Below are 18,295 nucleotides of genomic sequence, written 5' to 3'. Positions count from 1 at the left end.
CCCCCCCCCCCCCTCTTTCTTGAGCTCTTTCCAAGCATTGTTGTTAAAATCACAATCTATATCATAAGATCATACGATTTCACAATCTCACCCAGCCACAATGATTTAACTCGCATGCAGAACCTTGAGATGGGGCAATCTTCAGCGATTTTAAAAATGTTGATTTTCAGGTTTGGTTTTGCGACCTCCATCCCCAAAACCGCGATGGAGAGTTCTTAGACTCTTGCTTCCTCCCCTCTTCTGACTTCCCCGCCATCACCTATGTTTTCCGACCAGCAAAGTGAGAAAATAGGAGAAAAAAGAGAATGGCAGAAACAAGTGATACTGTTGGTCTCTGCTTTCCACGACTGTGGCTGCAAAACCAGATCTTGTTTTGTTCTAGTACCTACCTAAATGGGGAATTAGGGTAGACACTAATTTACACTTTAGCTAACACTTTGTTTTGGCCTTTTGGGTCCCTGTGCTGAATCATTAAATCAGTCTCTTCATTTTTTTTATTGGAAAAGGCTAAATGTTTGAAACAAAAAAATTTGGCTAAGACAGGTTTAATAGATTCATATCACCCATCTAATAAACTTATATTGTTCTAGATAACTTTTTTTTAAAAAAAAAGATAGAATAATAATTGAAAAAGCTAATAATCAACATATATTGTATTATATGAAAAAAAATAACTATGTATAATTATATATCTATTTTAGTGTACTTTGTTAATTTGGTAAGATCCGACAACCTCTATTATGGTTTTATGATCTTGCAACCCTCTTCCTGATCTTAGGTAGGATGTTGATCTTGACAACTTTGTTTCCAAGTGTCCCTAGGGAACCCCTTAGCATTAGACAAAATGAAAGAGGAAAATAAGTTAAAGTGCTCATAATTTTTATATTTTGGGCATTGCGATGTGTCATTTTTGTTACTTTTTTGCACTATGTAGATACGCAGCATCAGTTCAATGCACGAGAAAGTGATTGGGGTTTCACGTCCTTCATGCCTCTTGGTGAATTGTATGATCCTAGTAGAGGGTATCTTATGAATGACACTCTTATAATTGAGGCCGAGGTCCTTGTCCGTAGGATTGTTGATTACTGGACTTACGATTCAAAAAAGGAGACTGGCTATGTTGGGCTTAAGAACCAGGGAGCTACATGTTATATGAATTCTCTGCTCCAAACTCTGTACCATATTCCTTATTTCCGAAAGGTCAGGCTTTATTTTATCTATTTTTTCTTTTTGCCAGAATTCACTTGTTTGACTGGATAGTAACGACAATGCTGGGTCCTGGATATCACATTTCAGGCTGTATACCATATGCCTACAACAGAGAATGACATTCCCTCTGGAAGCATCCCCTTGGCTTTGCAAAGTTTGTTCTACAAGCTTCAGTATAGTGACACCAGTGTCGCAACAAAAGAGCTGACAAAATCTTTTGGATGGGATACATATGATTCATTCTTGCAGCATGATGTTCAAGAACTAAATAGAGTCCTTTGTGAAAAACTTGAAGACAAAATGAAGGTAACAAAAAGACCTTTAGATGTTTGTGCATAATTTCATTTTGGTGAAATACTGTCTCAAATGCATTATGAATTATTGTCTATAGGAAACTGTTGTTGAGGGAACTATACAGAAACTATTTGAAGGGCACCATATGAACTATATCGAGTGCATCAATGTGGACTATAAATCAACTCGAAAGGAGTCATTTTATGGTACTTTCATATGCATGCCAAAGTTAATTGTATGTTCAGTTGTACCATGCCACTTGATTCTAATTTAGTCTTACTTTAACTTATGTATGGCAGATCTTCAACTTGATGTCAAAGGCTGTCCTGATGTTTATGCTTCTTTTGACAAGTATGTTGAAGTTGAGCGTCTTGAGGGTGACAACAAATATCATGCTGAACAGTATGGTTTGCAGGTTAGTTGCAATTGAGTCTACTTGTAAAAAATTCATTTAGGTAAGGCAACCTTCATCTTGAAGTTGAATTGCTCTACCTCTGTGTCCTTTCCCTTTTGTTTTCTATGTCTGTTACACTTTGATAGTCATAGCATGTAACTTAAGATTAGTTGTACCGGGATACTCCTTATATCTAGTAACAACTAACAAATGATATTTGCCTAAGTAAGTCTAGAATGTCCCAGTGTGATGATTACAGACTTATCAAATTACTAAAATTCTGCCATTTTTGTATTTACTATTTTTTATACTTTCACCACATTCTTCTCTTATCTCTCTTTTCCAACAAAATGATTTAATTTACCTACCTTCTGGATTCAAATGTTGATATATTTTGTTTCCATGTTTTTTAAATACTTCTCTGATTTGCTTTGAACAATTTCATGACAATTCCTTGAGCTTCTTTTATTCACTCAGAGTGCAATCATGTAAGCAATTTTTAAATTTAGTTTCACGTGTAACTGATAATTTTTCATATTTTCAGGATGCTAAGAAGGGTGTCTTGTTCATTGATTTTCCCCCTGTTTTGCAACTTCAGCTGAAAAGATTCGAATATGACTTTATGCGTGATACTATGGTAAAGGTAGGTAGTCAAGTGGAGACACCGTTTTGCGACGTATTTCATTCTATTGGTACTTTCTTTGCCGGCGTAATAGGAAGTTTGCATTTCCTTGTTTTTGGAACTTCAATGGCTTAGTGCTCCCGAGTTAAATTGCATTTGGTCCTATGTATAAGAGAAAGTAGGGTCAACAGAAATGGATGTACTTGGTCTAATTTTTTTACCAAATACATCAACTTTTATTGACACAACTTTATCTTATATATAGGACCAGATATAGTATTGGGTATTGGTCTGAGTAAGATGCAGACAGAACATTCCAGCTTTTCTATAAAACGTTATTGAAGATTATTTTGATTTGACTAATTAGTTATGCTCGATTATTATGTACATTCTACATTAACATTCTTATTTTTTTAGTAGTATGCATCCATTCCCGGTACTGTTACTTAATATAAGAAAGTGATTTAGCATGTATATTATGTTGGGGGGCAATCGTGTCTTTTGATATTGAAAAACAAAAGATTTCTGTGTTTTCTTAGTATTTACTTAAAAGAAAATTTCTGTTTCCGAAGCATGGGTACTTCTAAAATGGTGAAGTACCCGTACCACATATGTACCCAATACCAGTACGTGCAAGACACTCGTTGGTGTTTCCTTTTATCTCATTATTCCGTTGCGAGTGAAATTCATCTTATATTAATATAAAGATATATAATAATATAGTATTATTTGTGTACTAGAGTTTCTTTGTTGTCGTAGTTGAACACACTTTTTGACTTTTTAAACTTTTATTGTGACGATTTGCTGTGAATTGAATAATTTATCTCTCTCATGTTACATCTATATAAAAAACTAATTTTTATTGACGTATCCGTACTTTGATTTGTTTAAAAATTCCTTATCTTGTACCTGGTACCGTACCCGTTCCCATGCATCATAGGTTCTAATAAATGCTTTTTCCTTTGCTGCATTGCTATTTATTTTTAACAAGGGAGATATTTTTTTCACAAATACACATAAATTCAAGTACTTCATTTGAAACAGTCACATACAATGAAGGAATATTGTTTGCTAGAGGGACTGGGGGAGCACGGGCATTTTCTATTATGCTTAAGTTTCTACTTATCAGTCATCGAGCTCTTCACTTTTGATGGAGATTGAACTGTCATATCTATACTTAGAAATTTCACGTTCCCTGTGTTTTGTCATGTAGATTAATGACCGTTATGAGTTTCCATTGCAACTTGATCTTGATCGCTACAATGGAAAATATTTATCACCTGATGCTGACAGGAATGTGCGCAATCTTTACACACTTCATAGGTAATATAGTGGCTGTTTCAGCGGTTTATATTGGAAATTGCATGGATTTTTGGCATTGGGACTAGTGACCTTAATTATCTGTTTCATGAATTTTCAGTAGTCGTGTTTGCTTTATCTGGTGGTTTGTAATTTGATTTGGTGCTTCATGCCCACCTTTGTCTTTGATTTTTTCTTTTTCTCTAACTCTAAGGTGTTTTTGGTATATATGTTAGCATTTTTTAACCCATATACTTCAGTCTATTAATATCAACAGATAGATGAAAGGGGGCAAAGTCAAATAAGGATTAGATTAAGTGATAGTGGAAAAAGAAAAAAAGAAACGTCTTATCTTTTGGAGAGCCATCTCCTAGCCCCATCCAAATTAAGTAGGAAATGCATTTTTGAATCTTTTTGGGGCAGTAAATCTTGGAATGATTTATTGGAAAGTTGCCGTCTATCTAGAATTTTAATCAAAGAAGTGCATAGATTTGCAATTTCTATTTCTCCATGCTGATGTTATCGATTGATGTGCAATTATTAATGCATATGCATATCTAAATCTGTGCTGTTCAATATTTGACGAATTATTAATGCATATGCATATCTTAATTTGTGATGTTCAATATTTGACGAATTCAATTTTTGCCCCCAGCGTTCTGGTTCACAGTGGTGGTGTGCATGGTGGACATTACTATGCTTTTATCAGGCCGACTCTCTCTGATCAGTGGTATGTGCAATAATGTTCACAGGTCTAAATTGTTCACTTCCTTGTGTTTTGTGAGGTACATGCTATCATCAACATATTTGACAAGGACCGGGGGCCATGTATTGCATTCATTGAATGCTAGTGTGCTTCGAGTCTCAACTGAACATATGTTAGAACTGGAATGTAAAAATGAAGAAAAATGAACAGAAAAGATGAAAGAAAGAAAATCAAGAAGGGTTTCTATCAAGAATGTATTATTGAAACTGACAAAAAATGAATAGAGTAGCAGTTACAGATTTGCTAACTGAATTGCCCTGCAATTCAATCCCAACCAATTAACTCTCTAACTGCCTATCTATTGAAGACTAAGCTTCTGTTATTTATACTAACCATCCTAACTAATCAGTTAGGATTTACAGCTGGCACAGCTCAACAATTAACAGAACTAACAACCTAGAAATTAAGTTTGGTGCCTTCTCTCATACACCTTCCTACTAGGAAGCCTTGCTTGACTAGCAATCCTATCAATACCCCCCCCCCAAAAGAACTACCTTCCCCTTCACCAAAACCTCCATATTGCCTCCAACATCAGTCCTCGACTGCAGTATATCTTCTGGCTGTAAAGCCAATTCAAGCTCCTCAGTCAACATTGGTGGCAAGGTCTGAGGTGAATGCTGTGGTTTCAAAGCCTTCTTAAGCAACGAAACATAGAACACCGGATGAACTTTAGTTTCAAGAGGAAGCTTTAGCTTGTAAGCCACCACCCCCACGTGGCATAGAATCTGAAAAGGACCATAATACTTAGGAGCCAATTTAGCATATGGTCTATCAGCCAAGGACTTCAATTTGTAAGGCTGAAGTTTCAAGAAAACCCACTCCCCAACATCAAAATTCACCAACCGCTGGTGCTTATTTGCTTGTGCCTGCATCTGATCTTGAGATTTCAGCAAATTCTGTCGCAAATCAGCCAGTAAATCATCCCGTTGCTGGGCCAATTGATTGACATCATCCAACTTTGATGGAATGGTGCAGCTCCTAATCAACAACAGAGGGTCTCTTCCATATAAAGCTTTAAAAGGTGTCATTCCAATAGAGATATTGTAGTTACTGTTAAACCAGAACTCAGCCCAATTCAACCAAGTCTTGGGCTTAGGCCCAGCAAAACACCTAAGATAGGTCTCTAAGCACCGATTTGCAACTTCTGTTTGACCATCCGTTTGAGGGTGATAAGAAGTGCTATGCTTAAGACTAGTTCCAGCCAATTTGAACATCTCCCTCCAAAAACTGTTGAGAAAAACCGCATCTCTATCCGATACAATTGTAGAAGGAAATCCATGAAGCTTCACAACTTCCATCACAAACAAAGTTGCTACCTCCTTAGCATTGTATGGATGCCCAAGAGGAAATAAGTGAGCATACTTTGTAAGTCTATCAATGACTACAAAGATTGTATCCTTGCCTCTAACTCGTGGAAGGCCACCAACAAAATCCATAGAAATATCTTGCCACACTTGGCAAGGAATAGGCAACAGTTGCAGTAGTCCAGCCAGAGATAAAGTGGAGTACTCGTTCCTTTGACATATATCACACTCTTCAATAAACTTCATAATATCTCGTCTCATGCCTTCCCAAAACAAGAAGCTAGAGACCCTTTTAAAAGTTCTGAACAATCCTGAATGCCCTCCACAAGGAGAATCATGGCATTCAGCCAAGATAAGTGGTATTTTGTTAGAACCCTTAGACATCACCAATTTACCTTTATACAAAAGCCTTCCCTTCTTGAACTCATAACCAGAATGAGAAGTAGGAGAGACAATTAATTCTTGCACCAACTGCTGCAATTTAGGATCTTGTTGCAATTCCTCATCCCAAGAATCATCATATTCCACATGTAGAACTGAGAGGGCAGCATACATATCTCTCCTAGACAAGCTATCTGCTGCAATATTCTCCTTTCCTGGCTTGTATTGGATTTCAAAATCCAAACCAATGAACTTGACAACCCATTTAAATTGCTCAGCATTGAACAATCGTTGATCAGTCAAGAACTTAAGGCTCCTTTGGTCAATCCTCACAATGAAATGGTTGCCCAAAAGGTAGTCTCTCCATTTGGTCACAACCTGAACCAAAGCCATAAGCTTCTTCTCATAAACAAACCTTTGTTGAGCTCTCAAAGATAAGCCTTGACTCCAAAATGCAAAGGGTTTACCCTCCTGCATCAAAACAGCCCCCAACCCCTTACTAGAAGCATCGGTTTCAACTACAAAGACCTTGGTGAAATCAGGGGCAGCCAACAAGGGAAGATCAACCATGACTGTTTTCAAAGCCTGAAACGCAAATGTAGCTTCCTCAGTCCAACAAAACTTGTCTTTCTTCAAAAGCTCAGTTAAGGGTTTGGCTAATTTACCATAACCTTGGACAAAACGTCTATAATACCCTGTTAATTCAAGGAAACTCCTAAGACCCTTCACATCCGTAGGAATATGCCAAGACGTCATGGTTGCAGTCTTGGACGGACAAACTGCCACACCTTCTCCATAAATCACATGTCCTAAGTACTCAAGACTAGACTGTCCAAAGCTACATTTTTTCTTATTTGCCTTCAACCCATTCTGCATCAGCACTGGCAAGACTTGGTGGACATGAACAAGATGAGCTGACATATCCTTGCTATACACCAAAATGTCATAAAAAAAGACCAGGACAAACCTCCGAAGGAAAGGCTTCAAAACCTTTCATGAGGGATTGGAATGTGGAAGGAGCATTGGTGAGACCGAAAGGCATCACCAAGAACTCATAATTCCCCTCATGAGTTCGGAAAACCGTCTTCTCTATATCATCTTCCTTCATTTGAATTTGATGATAGCCTGATTTTAAATCAAGCTTAGTGAATATTGTTGCTCCATCAAGTTCATCCAGCAACTACTCAATGATAGGGATGGAGAATTTGTTAGGGATAGTAATTTTGTTGAGAGCCCCCATCTTTCTTCTTGACCAAGATGATGGGACTAGAGTAAGGGCTAACACTCGGTCTTACAATGTCAGCCTCAAGCATTTTTGAAACCAACCGCTCTATCTTCGTTTTTTGATAGTGTGGATACTTATAAGGTCATAGATTAGGTATCTCAGCCCCCTCCTTCAAATGAATTGCATGATCTAACCTCCTTTGGGGTGGAAGACCTTGAGGATCCTCAAAAACCTCAGAATACTGCTGAAGAACCTCTGAAACAGCTTTAGGGATGATTGAAACCTCTGCTGGTTTCTGCTCTGCAGAATCGTACTGAATCAACAAGCCTTCCCCTTCTTCCTTCAAAATTTGCATGAAGGCTCCATAAGACAATTCAGTCTTAGTTAAGGAAGGATCACCAACCAAAGTAATCGGCTTGCCATCTCTAGACAAGGTAAGCTCCGACTTGCCAAAGTTGGTTTTGACCTCTCCCAACGAAGAGAGCCAATCCAAACCCAACACCAAGTCTACCCCTTGCAGGGAGAACAAATAATAGTCTTGCCTAATCTCAATTCCTTGCAAATGTAAACGCAGCTTGGGACACCTTCCCTTACATTTCACCCTATGACCATCGCCCACTTCCACAATGTAAGAAGGAGTATCTTCCACCAGCAAGCTCAGTTTCTGAACTACTTCCTGAGAAATGAAGCTACGAGAAGCTCCACAATCTATGAGTACCAGAACAAAGTTGTTTTGAACTACCCCTTGTATCTTCCAAGAATTTGTGGAAGTCAGCCCAACCATTGAACAAAGAAACAATTGCAGAGAATTGAAAGTTTCTACTTCATGAAACTCAACATCACTGTCTTCCTCGTCATCTTCTTCTAAATTAATCATACGAAACTGCTTATTCTTGCATTTATGGTCTCTATGATATTGCTCATCACATCTGAAACAGAGTCCCTTCTCCCTTTTGTCTCTCATTTCAGCCCCGGACAAACGTTTGAAATCACCACCCCTAATTTTATTCCCTTTCCCAGCTTGAACACTCACCAGATTAGTAGCAGAGGTACCACCCTCAGTTTTCTTATCCAACCAAGGCTTAGTATCAACAGTCACAGTCTTATTGTAAGAACTAGCCTTAGAAATAGTGGTTGGCTTAGTGAAAGTGTTGGTTCCTTTCTTGGTCCAAACTAGATTCTTCTCCTCAATCATAATATATTTTTGATTAAAATCAGACAAAGACTTTAATTCATAAAGTTTTACCTCCACTTGAATTTCCTCTTTCAAGCCATTCATGAAAGTTCCTCGTGTGAATTCTTGATCAATGGTCTTCAAAGCTCCAACATATTTCTCAAACTCCTCCACAAATTCCACCACCGTCCCCGTTTGTTTGAGTGCCAACAACAACTCAAAGGGATTTATTACCATTGAAGTTGAAACCTACGAACCACCGCCAGCTTGAACCCGTCCCAAGTTGGTTCAAGATTGCACCTAGCCCACCAGTAATACCAGCTCAGTGCTCTACCCTCCATGGCCACCAAAGTTGCACGCAGCTTCTCCTTCTCGGGAACGCTTCGCAACTCGAAGTATCGTTCCAAACGGTGTGTCTAACCGTACGCATCGTCGCCTGAGAAAATCAAGATCTCCATCTTCCTCCATCAGTCACGCTCAACGTGGTCACCCAAGGATCTACCACCGCCGTTGCTGGAATCAATCTTGGCATGAGTGCAGCCAATTGATCCTCCGTGTGTTTGGCGCGCGCCTCTGCCAACTCCAATCATGTGCACTATTCCTCGCGCTCCTGCTCCCAATCACTCGAATCTGTCACCAAGCTTCTTGTCTTCATGCAATGCGCAGTAGTAGAAAGCGAACTCAGGACACCAGATCGGTGCTCTGATACCAGTGTTAGAACTGGAATGTAAAACTGAAGAAAAATGAACAAAAAAGATGAAAGAAATAAAATCAAGAAGGGTTTCTCTCAAAGATGTATTATTGAAACTGACAAAAATGAATAGAGTAGCAGTTACAGATTTGCTAACTGAGTTGCCTTGCAATTCAATCCCAACCAATTAACTCTCTAACCTATTGAAGACTAAGCTTCTGTTATTTATACTAACCCTCCTAACTAATCAGTTAGGATTTACAGCTGGCACAACTCAACAATTAACATAACTAACAACCTAGAAATTAAGTTTGGTTCCTTCTCTCATACACCTTCCTAATACGAAGCCTTGCTTGACTAGCAATTCTATCAACATACATGGTTAACTGTACAGCTTATACTCGGGAATCCACATTGTTCCGTTGTTTTCCAAATACAATTTACAAATTTATTTTACAATCATCTATTTGTCAGAGGTAGAGCCAATAGGCGCTGTGTGGGAGTGGATAGAATAAAAAGTAAATCGTGTTAATGTTGTGATGTACGAACAATTTCAACAGTTTCAAATCTTGTTTGGTAGGTTTTCAAGGAAGTCGCATAGTTCAGCTGTTTTTAAATAAATGAACAATTACAAATTTCATCAACCTTTTTATTCTCACATGATTAAAACATGCCCAAGTATTTTGAATTTCATCTGCAAGTCTGGTAAGTTGTCAGATCAGTTTTCCAAACTATTAGAATAAATAGATTTGTTTGCTAGTTTATTCTTTTACCTAACAAATTTCCAACTACCGATGTTCTTAAGAAAACAGATTGTTAAGATAAACCTTGGAATGGTATTTTTATAAAATAAGGTGAAGTGGAGTGTTTTCGTGATGATGGAATCTTCACATCCTTTCTCACCTCATTTAATGCAAGCAGAATGCATAAGTACTGCCTGGATGCTTCGTATCTAAGTGGGACAAATTGAACATATGCATATCCTTAATTTATATGTATTTCTTATTAACTTCCATGAGTTTTATCATAGTGTGTCCGAGTGTTCGATACGTGTCAGTGTCTGAAAAGCGTGTAATAGGTGTTACTTTGAAATGAGGCTGTTCTAGTGGTTAACTATTAAAATGCTAAATCTTTCATTTGGGACCTGTGTTATAGTGGTGATCTGCAATTTCAGTAACAGTTGTAAATGAACTATGGTATTGCATGAAAAATACTGGAAGGCCAATTAACTTTTCTTGTTATTTTGTATTGCTTTTATTGCTGACGGACTGAACTCTTCAGTGCATGGTTTGATTGAATATATGAATTGCTGTCAGGTACAAATTTGATGATGAGAGGGTGACAAAAGAAGACCCTAAACGGGCATTAGAGGAGCAATATGGTGGTGAGGAAGAGGTAATTATTTCATTTCCATTGGTTGTGGCATGTGATACATATGAACATTTGCTTACTTGTTAATGATTCAACTACTTGTATATTGCATTTTAACAGTTACCGCAGACAAATCCTGGATTCAATAACACTCCTTTTAAATTCACCAAATATTCAAATGCTTATATGCTGGTGTATATACGTGACACTGACAAGGAAAAAATAATATGCAATGTGGATGAGAAAGACATTGCAGAGCATTTAAGGGTAAGTAAATTGTTTTTTTTGAAGAGCAAAAGCATTTAATGTATGGAGTACATGGGGTACCTGAACATTTAAGGGTAAGTAGATATTCTCATCATCTCATGTATGTTAGGGCCCAAAATTAATCAAGCTAGATGGGAACCTATTTGTCTTCTGTGTGAAAATTAAACTTCCAAACAAATTCAGATGACTAACTTTTTTAGAGTTTAATGGAGATGCACTGTTAGTCTAAAATAATTTTACACCATCATCTAATGAGAACCCATCCTATTGCCATGTCAACCTATATTGCAACTGTATTTTAAAATAACCGCAAAATACTCAATTCTTGTTGGATGTCGTTGTAAAACTTGATTATGGTTCTTGCGGGAAACTTTGCCGTCTTTTTTGTTCCCTCCACCAAATTTGAATTCTGTAAACCTAAATTTTTTATTTGTTTATATTTCCTTATGAGTATTAAAGCTTCAAACCAAAGTTTGTCACTACTTTTCATTTTCTACTTTTTATTCTATTGTACTATTTTTGTTGCTTTGTTCTGGAAAATCTCCACTGAATTTCTACATTGTGTTTATGCAGGAGAGGTTGAAGAAAGAACAGGAAGAAAAAGAGCACAAAAAGAAAGAAAAGGCAGAGGCTCACCTCTACACTATTATAAAGGTGTTCTTAGCTTGCTTTCCTAGAATTAAGTAATGTTTGCGTCTTTATAAAAATGCCGTGAGTTGCCCAGTAAGATTGTATTTATATATATCTGATAACATATAATACTTCTTAGGTGGCACGAGATGAAGACCTTGAAGAACAGATTGGAAAGGATATATATTTTGATCTTGTAGACCATGACAAAGTGCGGAGTTTCCGTGTCCAAAAGCAGACGCCATTTAACGTTTTCAAGGTATCATCATTAATTACACTCTTGCTGTCTTGCAGTGTAGAATAAAAGAAAAACTGAATTTTGTTAATTAGGGATTGATGTACAAAAGTACTAATTTGATTATATAGACTAAGCAAATAAATAATAATCAAGAAAAACGAGAAGTCCCTGGGTGAATACATTTGCCAATTGAAGTCCAGGAAGGATGTGTAGTTATAAGATCACTATCTAGTTTTTCCTTGAGGAACTATTGGTCTATCTCTAAATTGGTTTTAACATGTACTTGGTTGTGTGCAATGTGAATGGCAGAATTATAACCACAGAGTAGCCTCATAGGACACGAGTCATGGAATTTGGGGACTGCTAAAGAGCAAATATTTTTTTTTTGTTGCTTCTGCATAGAAAATATTTTAAAAACAATACTAAATTATAAAAATAGGTTTTGTGAATCTTTATGGTCTTAATGCTTTTGATTTGTAATTTATAACATAATTTATGAAGTTCGTGATGATTATACAATAGATTTGTTATTTTTCTATGTTTGATTTTTCTATTTGATTGCTAATCTGTGATATGTAGGAAGAGGTTGCTAAAGAGTTTGGTGTACCGGTTCAATTCCAGCGCTTTTGGCTATGGGCAAAGCGTCAAAACCATACATATCGTCCTAATCGGCCATTGACACAAATTGAGGAAGCACAATCTGTAATTCACGAGCTCGCTTGAAGCTTATCATTATCATTTTTCTCATATACCTACATGCTTATTTATCACCTTTTCATCTCTGTCTATTGGCTTTTAGGCACATGTTGGTTTTTTAACAAAAAACCTTGAGCTTCTTTCCCCCCTCATATGTTTATCATTTATGTTGAATTTGTTCAATGTTTCATGACATTTGGTATCCACCTGCTGATGTAATAGTTGCCATGGCTGGATTAATTTTTGCCATCTTTGGCTAGCTTCTTTTTATTTCTTTAGATTTCAAAATGAATAACAATGCAGCACATGCAAGTGATGTTCTTATTGATTGTTTAGGATCGCATGTGAGGGTGCTTAGTTTTTTTTGCGGTTCATGTCTGCGTGGCACACCAATTTCTCTATGATCTAAAGTTATTTTTTTTGTCATTTTGATTCAAACCGCAGGTTGGACAATTGAGAGAGATATCGAACAAGGTTCACAATGCAGAATTAAAATTGTTTTTGGAAGTGGAGCGTGGGCCGGTAACATTTATTTCATTACGTCGTATGCTATTTTGATAAACATTATCTAAACACAGTCCTGTTGACAAACTACATTATTATTTAGGATATATTTCCCATTGCACCACCTGAGAAGACAAAGGATGATATATTACTTTTTTTCAAGTTATACGATCCTGAAAAAGAGGAGCTACGGTACTGAATAATTATTGATTTTCAACATATTTTGGGGTAAAAGGTGGACCTGAGTTGTCATCAAATGTATTTTTCTTTGATGGCAGTTATGTTGGAAGGCTCTTTGTGAGCAGTACTGGTAAGCCATCAGAAATCATAGCAAGGTTAAATAAAATGGCTCGTTATGATCCTGATGAAGAGATTGGACTTTATGAGGTTGGTTTGTGTTGTCTTATTTAGTATTTATCTGTTGCAATACTTCATAAATTTTTCAAATCAGTGCATCCTTGCATGTTCACAAGCCAGAAGCTATTTGATTTGTAACCAGGAGTCAGGGATTAGAAATCATGGTTTCAGTTGTTTAGTAACTAACCTTGCTGGTGATTAATGGCAAACAAAGTGCATCATGTTCTATGAAACTTTATCTTTCTTGCATGACTTATCACAAGGGAAGGGCATTTTTTTAATGGCATCTTCAAGTTCCGATCTCTATGGGTGGCTTTAATCGTGTGGCGTTAGCGAATTAACAATGCCTACATTTGTGCAGGAAATTAAGTTTGAACCAAATGTAATGTGTGAGCCTATTGACAAGAAATTAACATTTCGAGGAAGCCAGGTATAGTATCTACCCAGTTGATGCACATTAAGTTTTTGTATCATCGGTTTGCTTATTGACTTGTTTTTTCATGAATGCAGCTTGAAGATGGAGATATTATATGCTTTCAGAAAGCTCCTGCTATGGACATTGAGGAACATATCCGCTATCCTGATGTGCCTTCTTACTTGGAATATGTGCACAATCGCCAGGTATTGTCCTTTTGAGGTTTAACTCAAGGCAATTTGTTTGTTTTGTTTGAACTATTCTTCTTTCCTCCTCTTGTTTGTGCTAATGCGTGCATGTCTTGTGATGTAATTGTAACCAATAACCAGAGCAAGTTTCATTGCATTTATATTGTAAGTTATCTACTGAACTTTTATCACTGATTGATGTATTGTAGGTTGTTCACTTTCGATCTCTAGATAAACCAAAGGAAGATGACTTTTGCTTGGAGATGTAAGCTGATTGGATTTTATTAAAGTACAGCATTATGTGTATGTACAATGTGTGTATGCGCACACATCCTTATCTTGTACTCTTTATGTTATTAATTTATAGGTCAAGGCTTTTTACATATGATGATGTTGTGGAGAGAGTAGCTCAAAAACTTGGTTTGGACGACCCATCCAAAATCAGGCTCACCCCACACAACTGCTACTCTCAACAACCGAAACCTCAGCCTATTAAGTACCGAGGGCTGGAACATTTATCTGATATGCTGGTTCACTACAATCAGGTAGTATTGATTTATCGTTCAATCATTCTTAGTGTCTCTTATTTCAAAACAAAACATCTTATTCCATTCTTGCATGTCAGACATCGGATATATTGTACTACGAAGTACTTGACATCCCTCTGCCAGAATTACAAGGTTTGAAAACTCTGAAAGTTGCATTTCATCATGCTACGAAGGATGAAGTGAGTATAGTGACCTAATTTTCTTTTGGTTTTCATCTATCTTCTTTTCATAATTATTATTATATTTAAACTTTTAAATTTTTTTGATTCAGGTAGTTATCCATACCATCAGACTCCCAAAGCAGAGCACTGTGGGAGATGTACTTGATGATCTTAAAACAAAGGTGCCTGTGTGTGATTTGTGCTGTACTTCATTAACTTGCCCGTGTTTTACCATGCTACTTATGCAATATTGTTATACAGCTGAACCCCACTTGCCTTCATGGTTTGAGTTAAGAAGAAAAAAAGGAGAAGCTATGTTTGCCAGCCTTGTGCTGTTATTACTGTTGTATTGGATGGGTTGAAGTTTTACAATATGAAGTTGATAGCTTCCCTAAATTTATGATATTTCACATTTGATTATATATCTGATACTTGAGTGTTTTTTACAGGTTGAGTTGTCTCGTCCTGATGCTGAGCTTAGGTTGCTTGAAGTCTTCTATCACAAGATATACAAGGTGTGGTATTACATTCAAGTTATCTGCACCTAGGTTTATTACTATTCTTATCTTCTTGTTAAGTAATGATCCTCCAATTGCTATGTTATTGACAATGCAATTAACGGTTGCATATTTCATATTTGGTAATTTTTCTTATTAAAATATGCTCATTATGTCCTGCCTATGCTGTGCAGGTTTTCCCTCCCAATGAGAAGATTGAAAACATAAATGATCAATACTGGACATTACGAGCAGAGGAGGTAGCAATTTCTTTCTTTCTTGAGTGGGGCTGGGAAAGGAGGAGGATAGCTTTCATTTCGTCAAGTGTTTCCGCGTTTATTTATTTAAATAATAGCACCAGTGGACTTCTGTAAATATGTTATATGTAGTATTTTTTTCAGTTTCTTTAGAAAACTAAATGTTTCTCTTTGTAAACTACTTTTACAGATTCCAGAAGAAGAGAAAAATCTCGGTCCTCATGATCGTTTAATCCACGTGTATCATTTTACTAAAGACACAACTCAGAACCAAATGGTATATAGTTTCAATTGATTTATTTCTCTTTAAATACAAGATATACTAATTGTATGCCAAACCTTTTGTAACTTGGTTTTACATTTTATATGTACAGCAAATTCAGAACTTTGGGGAACCCTTCTTCTTGGTCATACATGAATGTGAGTGTTTGGATGAAATTAAAGTGCGCATACAGAAGAAACTTCAAGTTCCTGATGACGAGTTTCCCAAGGTATATTAGGCTTCTTATGTTTTGACTAATTTTGGTTGAGTTATTGATACTTCATGGAGTAAATATTGGTTTAGTATATTTGACTTAGTTTTCCCAACTTTTTTAATTACACCTCTTGTTTGGCCAGTGGAAGTTTGCCTTTTTTTCATTAGGGCGTCCTGAGTACCTCGAGGACTCAGACATTGTATCTAGTCGTTTTCAGGTGATTCATATATACTGAAGTTCATTTAAAATTAAATAAAGTAATTGACATTTTATACCATTTTCATGTATTTGGACTTATGTTTACATTGTCCTTTTATTGTATTGTGTGACAGAGAAGAGAAGTATATGGTGCTTGGGAGCAGTATCTTGGCTTGGAGCATACTGATAATGCTCCTAAAAGATCATATGCTGCTAATCAGGTTAGTAACTTTGCTGGCAATAATTGATATTTTATACCTACATTTCGGTCTTTGATTGTTTGATGGTTGTCAACTCTACTAGTACTACTCAGTTTTAGTTTGAGGTTGACAAACCTTGGTTTGTTACACCATTTCTAATTACATGGGTTTTGTTTTCAGAATCGTCACACATTTGAGAAGCCAGTTAAGATTTATAATTAGGAAGTCGGTATGGATGAGTTATCGTCTTGCATGGGATGACTTTAGCGTTCTTCTACATCTATGGGATTGTAAAAACAGGGAAAGTAGTGAAAGGCTAACTCTGCATAGGCCAACTTATGAGATCAGTGATCGAGGTGGTGTCTGCAGGTTTTTTATATTAGAATTGTGATATGTAATTCTTTTTTGATGGAGTGACATTGCTCTCCACATTATGTATCTGCCGTCCACAGCCCCTTGAGCTTTTGACTGCTTCCATTGGTGTATGGAAGTTGTTCTTCATGTTGAAGTCCTTGATCATCATCACTGCACTGTATCAGTACATAAGATTTTTTGGATTAGCGATAGCGAGTGTATACAGGGTATAGTTGGTTGTCTTTTTTTCTCATCGTGATTGCATCCAGATTTTGTTCAGTTAGCAGTGTTAATTCAAGTGAGGGCTGCAAAATGGTGTAGCAAAGTTCATGTAGTGTTTGTAAAGGAGACTTTGCAGCCTCCATATACTTGTTAGCATAAAATATTCCGCAGCACCATTTGGTTAATCTCTTCTGTGGCTGCTTTACTATCTTCTTTCTATCACCTTAGGATTGGAAGGTATATTAGTCAATAAAACAGTCTCTAATTAATCTGAAAAAGAAAGAAACACACTTCCTGCCCATATAAAGATGAAAGGGTCTTAAGTTTTGCTAACCAATGCAAAGAGAACCACAGAGCACAGACGAAGAAAATAATTTAAGCATGATCACAGTTAAAATCCATTTCCTGCGTGTGTTAAAGCTAAAATAATAATAATAGTCCACCTATATATGAGACTGGTTGTGTAACCCGCTTTTAGTGTTATTAAATGTCATTGTTTGAATCCTTATTTTATTGTGGAATGATTTGGCTCGAGTCAGTTGGGTCACTTGCCCAGACCAGGTTATACTTATCCCAAGATTATTTGACAGCTAGTATTTATCTGTTTTTTGGGTGAATTGCAAGAGAAAGGGAAGGATCAAGCTCATATTTGAGCTGGAGAGGTTCTAAACCAATAGGGGGAGAGGGTAAAGTCGAGTTAATATCCAATTTGACATGGAGTTATGGAACCATAGCAATATATATATAGGAAGATCCAGCTATCTGAATCTATTGTCCCGCATTCTCTTTTTCTTTTTTCATTTTAATTGATGGGTAATTTTGTGATGCTGCACATGATTGTTGAATTGCAGGGGCGTAAACATAGGTGAAATGTCAGTAGTTTATAATGACGCCTTTACCACTCAATAGTTTATTATAAAAAAAACTGCTAAACAAGATAATGATGACAATATGTAGTAATATTATGTCATTTCTTTAATTATTTGCCTCAATAGTTATATACATGATTTCCTAAAACAAAACCAGTTAGTTATATACATGATGTCGTAAATTTGCACCAGTTGCAGAAGAGTAATTGGATTTAAATAGAATGAGTTCAACATTCTCTATTCTGAATATAACAATTCTGCATACTATTAAACTTCTGCACCAACAATTGCATTATTTTAACAATTAAAATTTGACAACTTTTATATCAATAATTTAAATGGTTAGTAGAATTTAAATGTATATAGATGATTAAATAAATATACATTGAATGTCAATTTATTAATCACAAATTTAAAAATAATTAATCATAAAAATTATGGTTAATCATATTCAAATTTATGGATAATAAAATTATGTTGATAGTTAA

At 36.4% G+C, this 18,295-nt stretch overlaps 1 protein-coding gene across 1 annotated transcript in view; it reads left to right on the top strand.

The window, feature by feature from the left end:
• LOC101500491 (ubiquitin C-terminal hydrolase 13-like) overlaps positions 1-17,123 on the top strand; it is a 20,935-nt gene extending 3,812 nt beyond the window's left edge. The window contains exons 5-32 of the mRNA XM_004491083.4: positions 935-1,200; positions 1,297-1,515; positions 1,601-1,709; positions 1,803-1,918; positions 2,442-2,540; positions 3,733-3,842; positions 4,474-4,548; positions 10,676-10,754; positions 10,851-10,997; positions 11,571-11,651; positions 11,767-11,886; positions 12,445-12,567; positions 13,006-13,083; positions 13,169-13,257; positions 13,344-13,452; positions 13,784-13,852; positions 13,933-14,043; positions 14,235-14,290; positions 14,393-14,570; positions 14,651-14,752; positions 14,845-14,916; positions 15,184-15,249; positions 15,426-15,491; positions 15,679-15,765; positions 15,863-15,979; positions 16,107-16,181; positions 16,297-16,383; positions 16,543-17,123. Coding sequence (XP_004491140.1) covers positions 935-1,200; positions 1,297-1,515; positions 1,601-1,709; positions 1,803-1,918; positions 2,442-2,540; positions 3,733-3,842; positions 4,474-4,548; positions 10,676-10,754; positions 10,851-10,997; positions 11,571-11,651; positions 11,767-11,886; positions 12,445-12,567; positions 13,006-13,083; positions 13,169-13,257; positions 13,344-13,452; positions 13,784-13,852; positions 13,933-14,043; positions 14,235-14,290; positions 14,393-14,570; positions 14,651-14,752; positions 14,845-14,916; positions 15,184-15,249; positions 15,426-15,491; positions 15,679-15,765; positions 15,863-15,979; positions 16,107-16,181; positions 16,297-16,383; positions 16,543-16,584 — 2,948 coding nt within the window. The 3' untranslated portion in view covers positions 16,585-17,123. The remainder of the gene's footprint in view (positions 1-934; positions 1,201-1,296; positions 1,516-1,600; positions 1,710-1,802; positions 1,919-2,441; positions 2,541-3,732; positions 3,843-4,473; positions 4,549-10,675; positions 10,755-10,850; positions 10,998-11,570; positions 11,652-11,766; positions 11,887-12,444; positions 12,568-13,005; positions 13,084-13,168; positions 13,258-13,343; positions 13,453-13,783; positions 13,853-13,932; positions 14,044-14,234; positions 14,291-14,392; positions 14,571-14,650; positions 14,753-14,844; positions 14,917-15,183; positions 15,250-15,425; positions 15,492-15,678; positions 15,766-15,862; positions 15,980-16,106; positions 16,182-16,296; positions 16,384-16,542) is intronic.
• The last annotated feature ends 1,172 nt before the right edge of the window (positions 17,124-18,295 follow it).

The sequence above is a fragment of the Cicer arietinum genome, chromosome 2 (genome assembly GCF_000331145.2).
Source record: "Cicer arietinum cultivar CDC Frontier isolate Library 1 chromosome 2, Cicar.CDCFrontier_v2.0, whole genome shotgun sequence".
Taxonomy (NCBI): domain Eukaryota; kingdom Viridiplantae; phylum Streptophyta; class Magnoliopsida; order Fabales; family Fabaceae; genus Cicer; species Cicer arietinum.
Note: the sequence above shows the minus strand (reverse complement) of the source record. Positions and strands in the feature narration are given on the sequence as shown.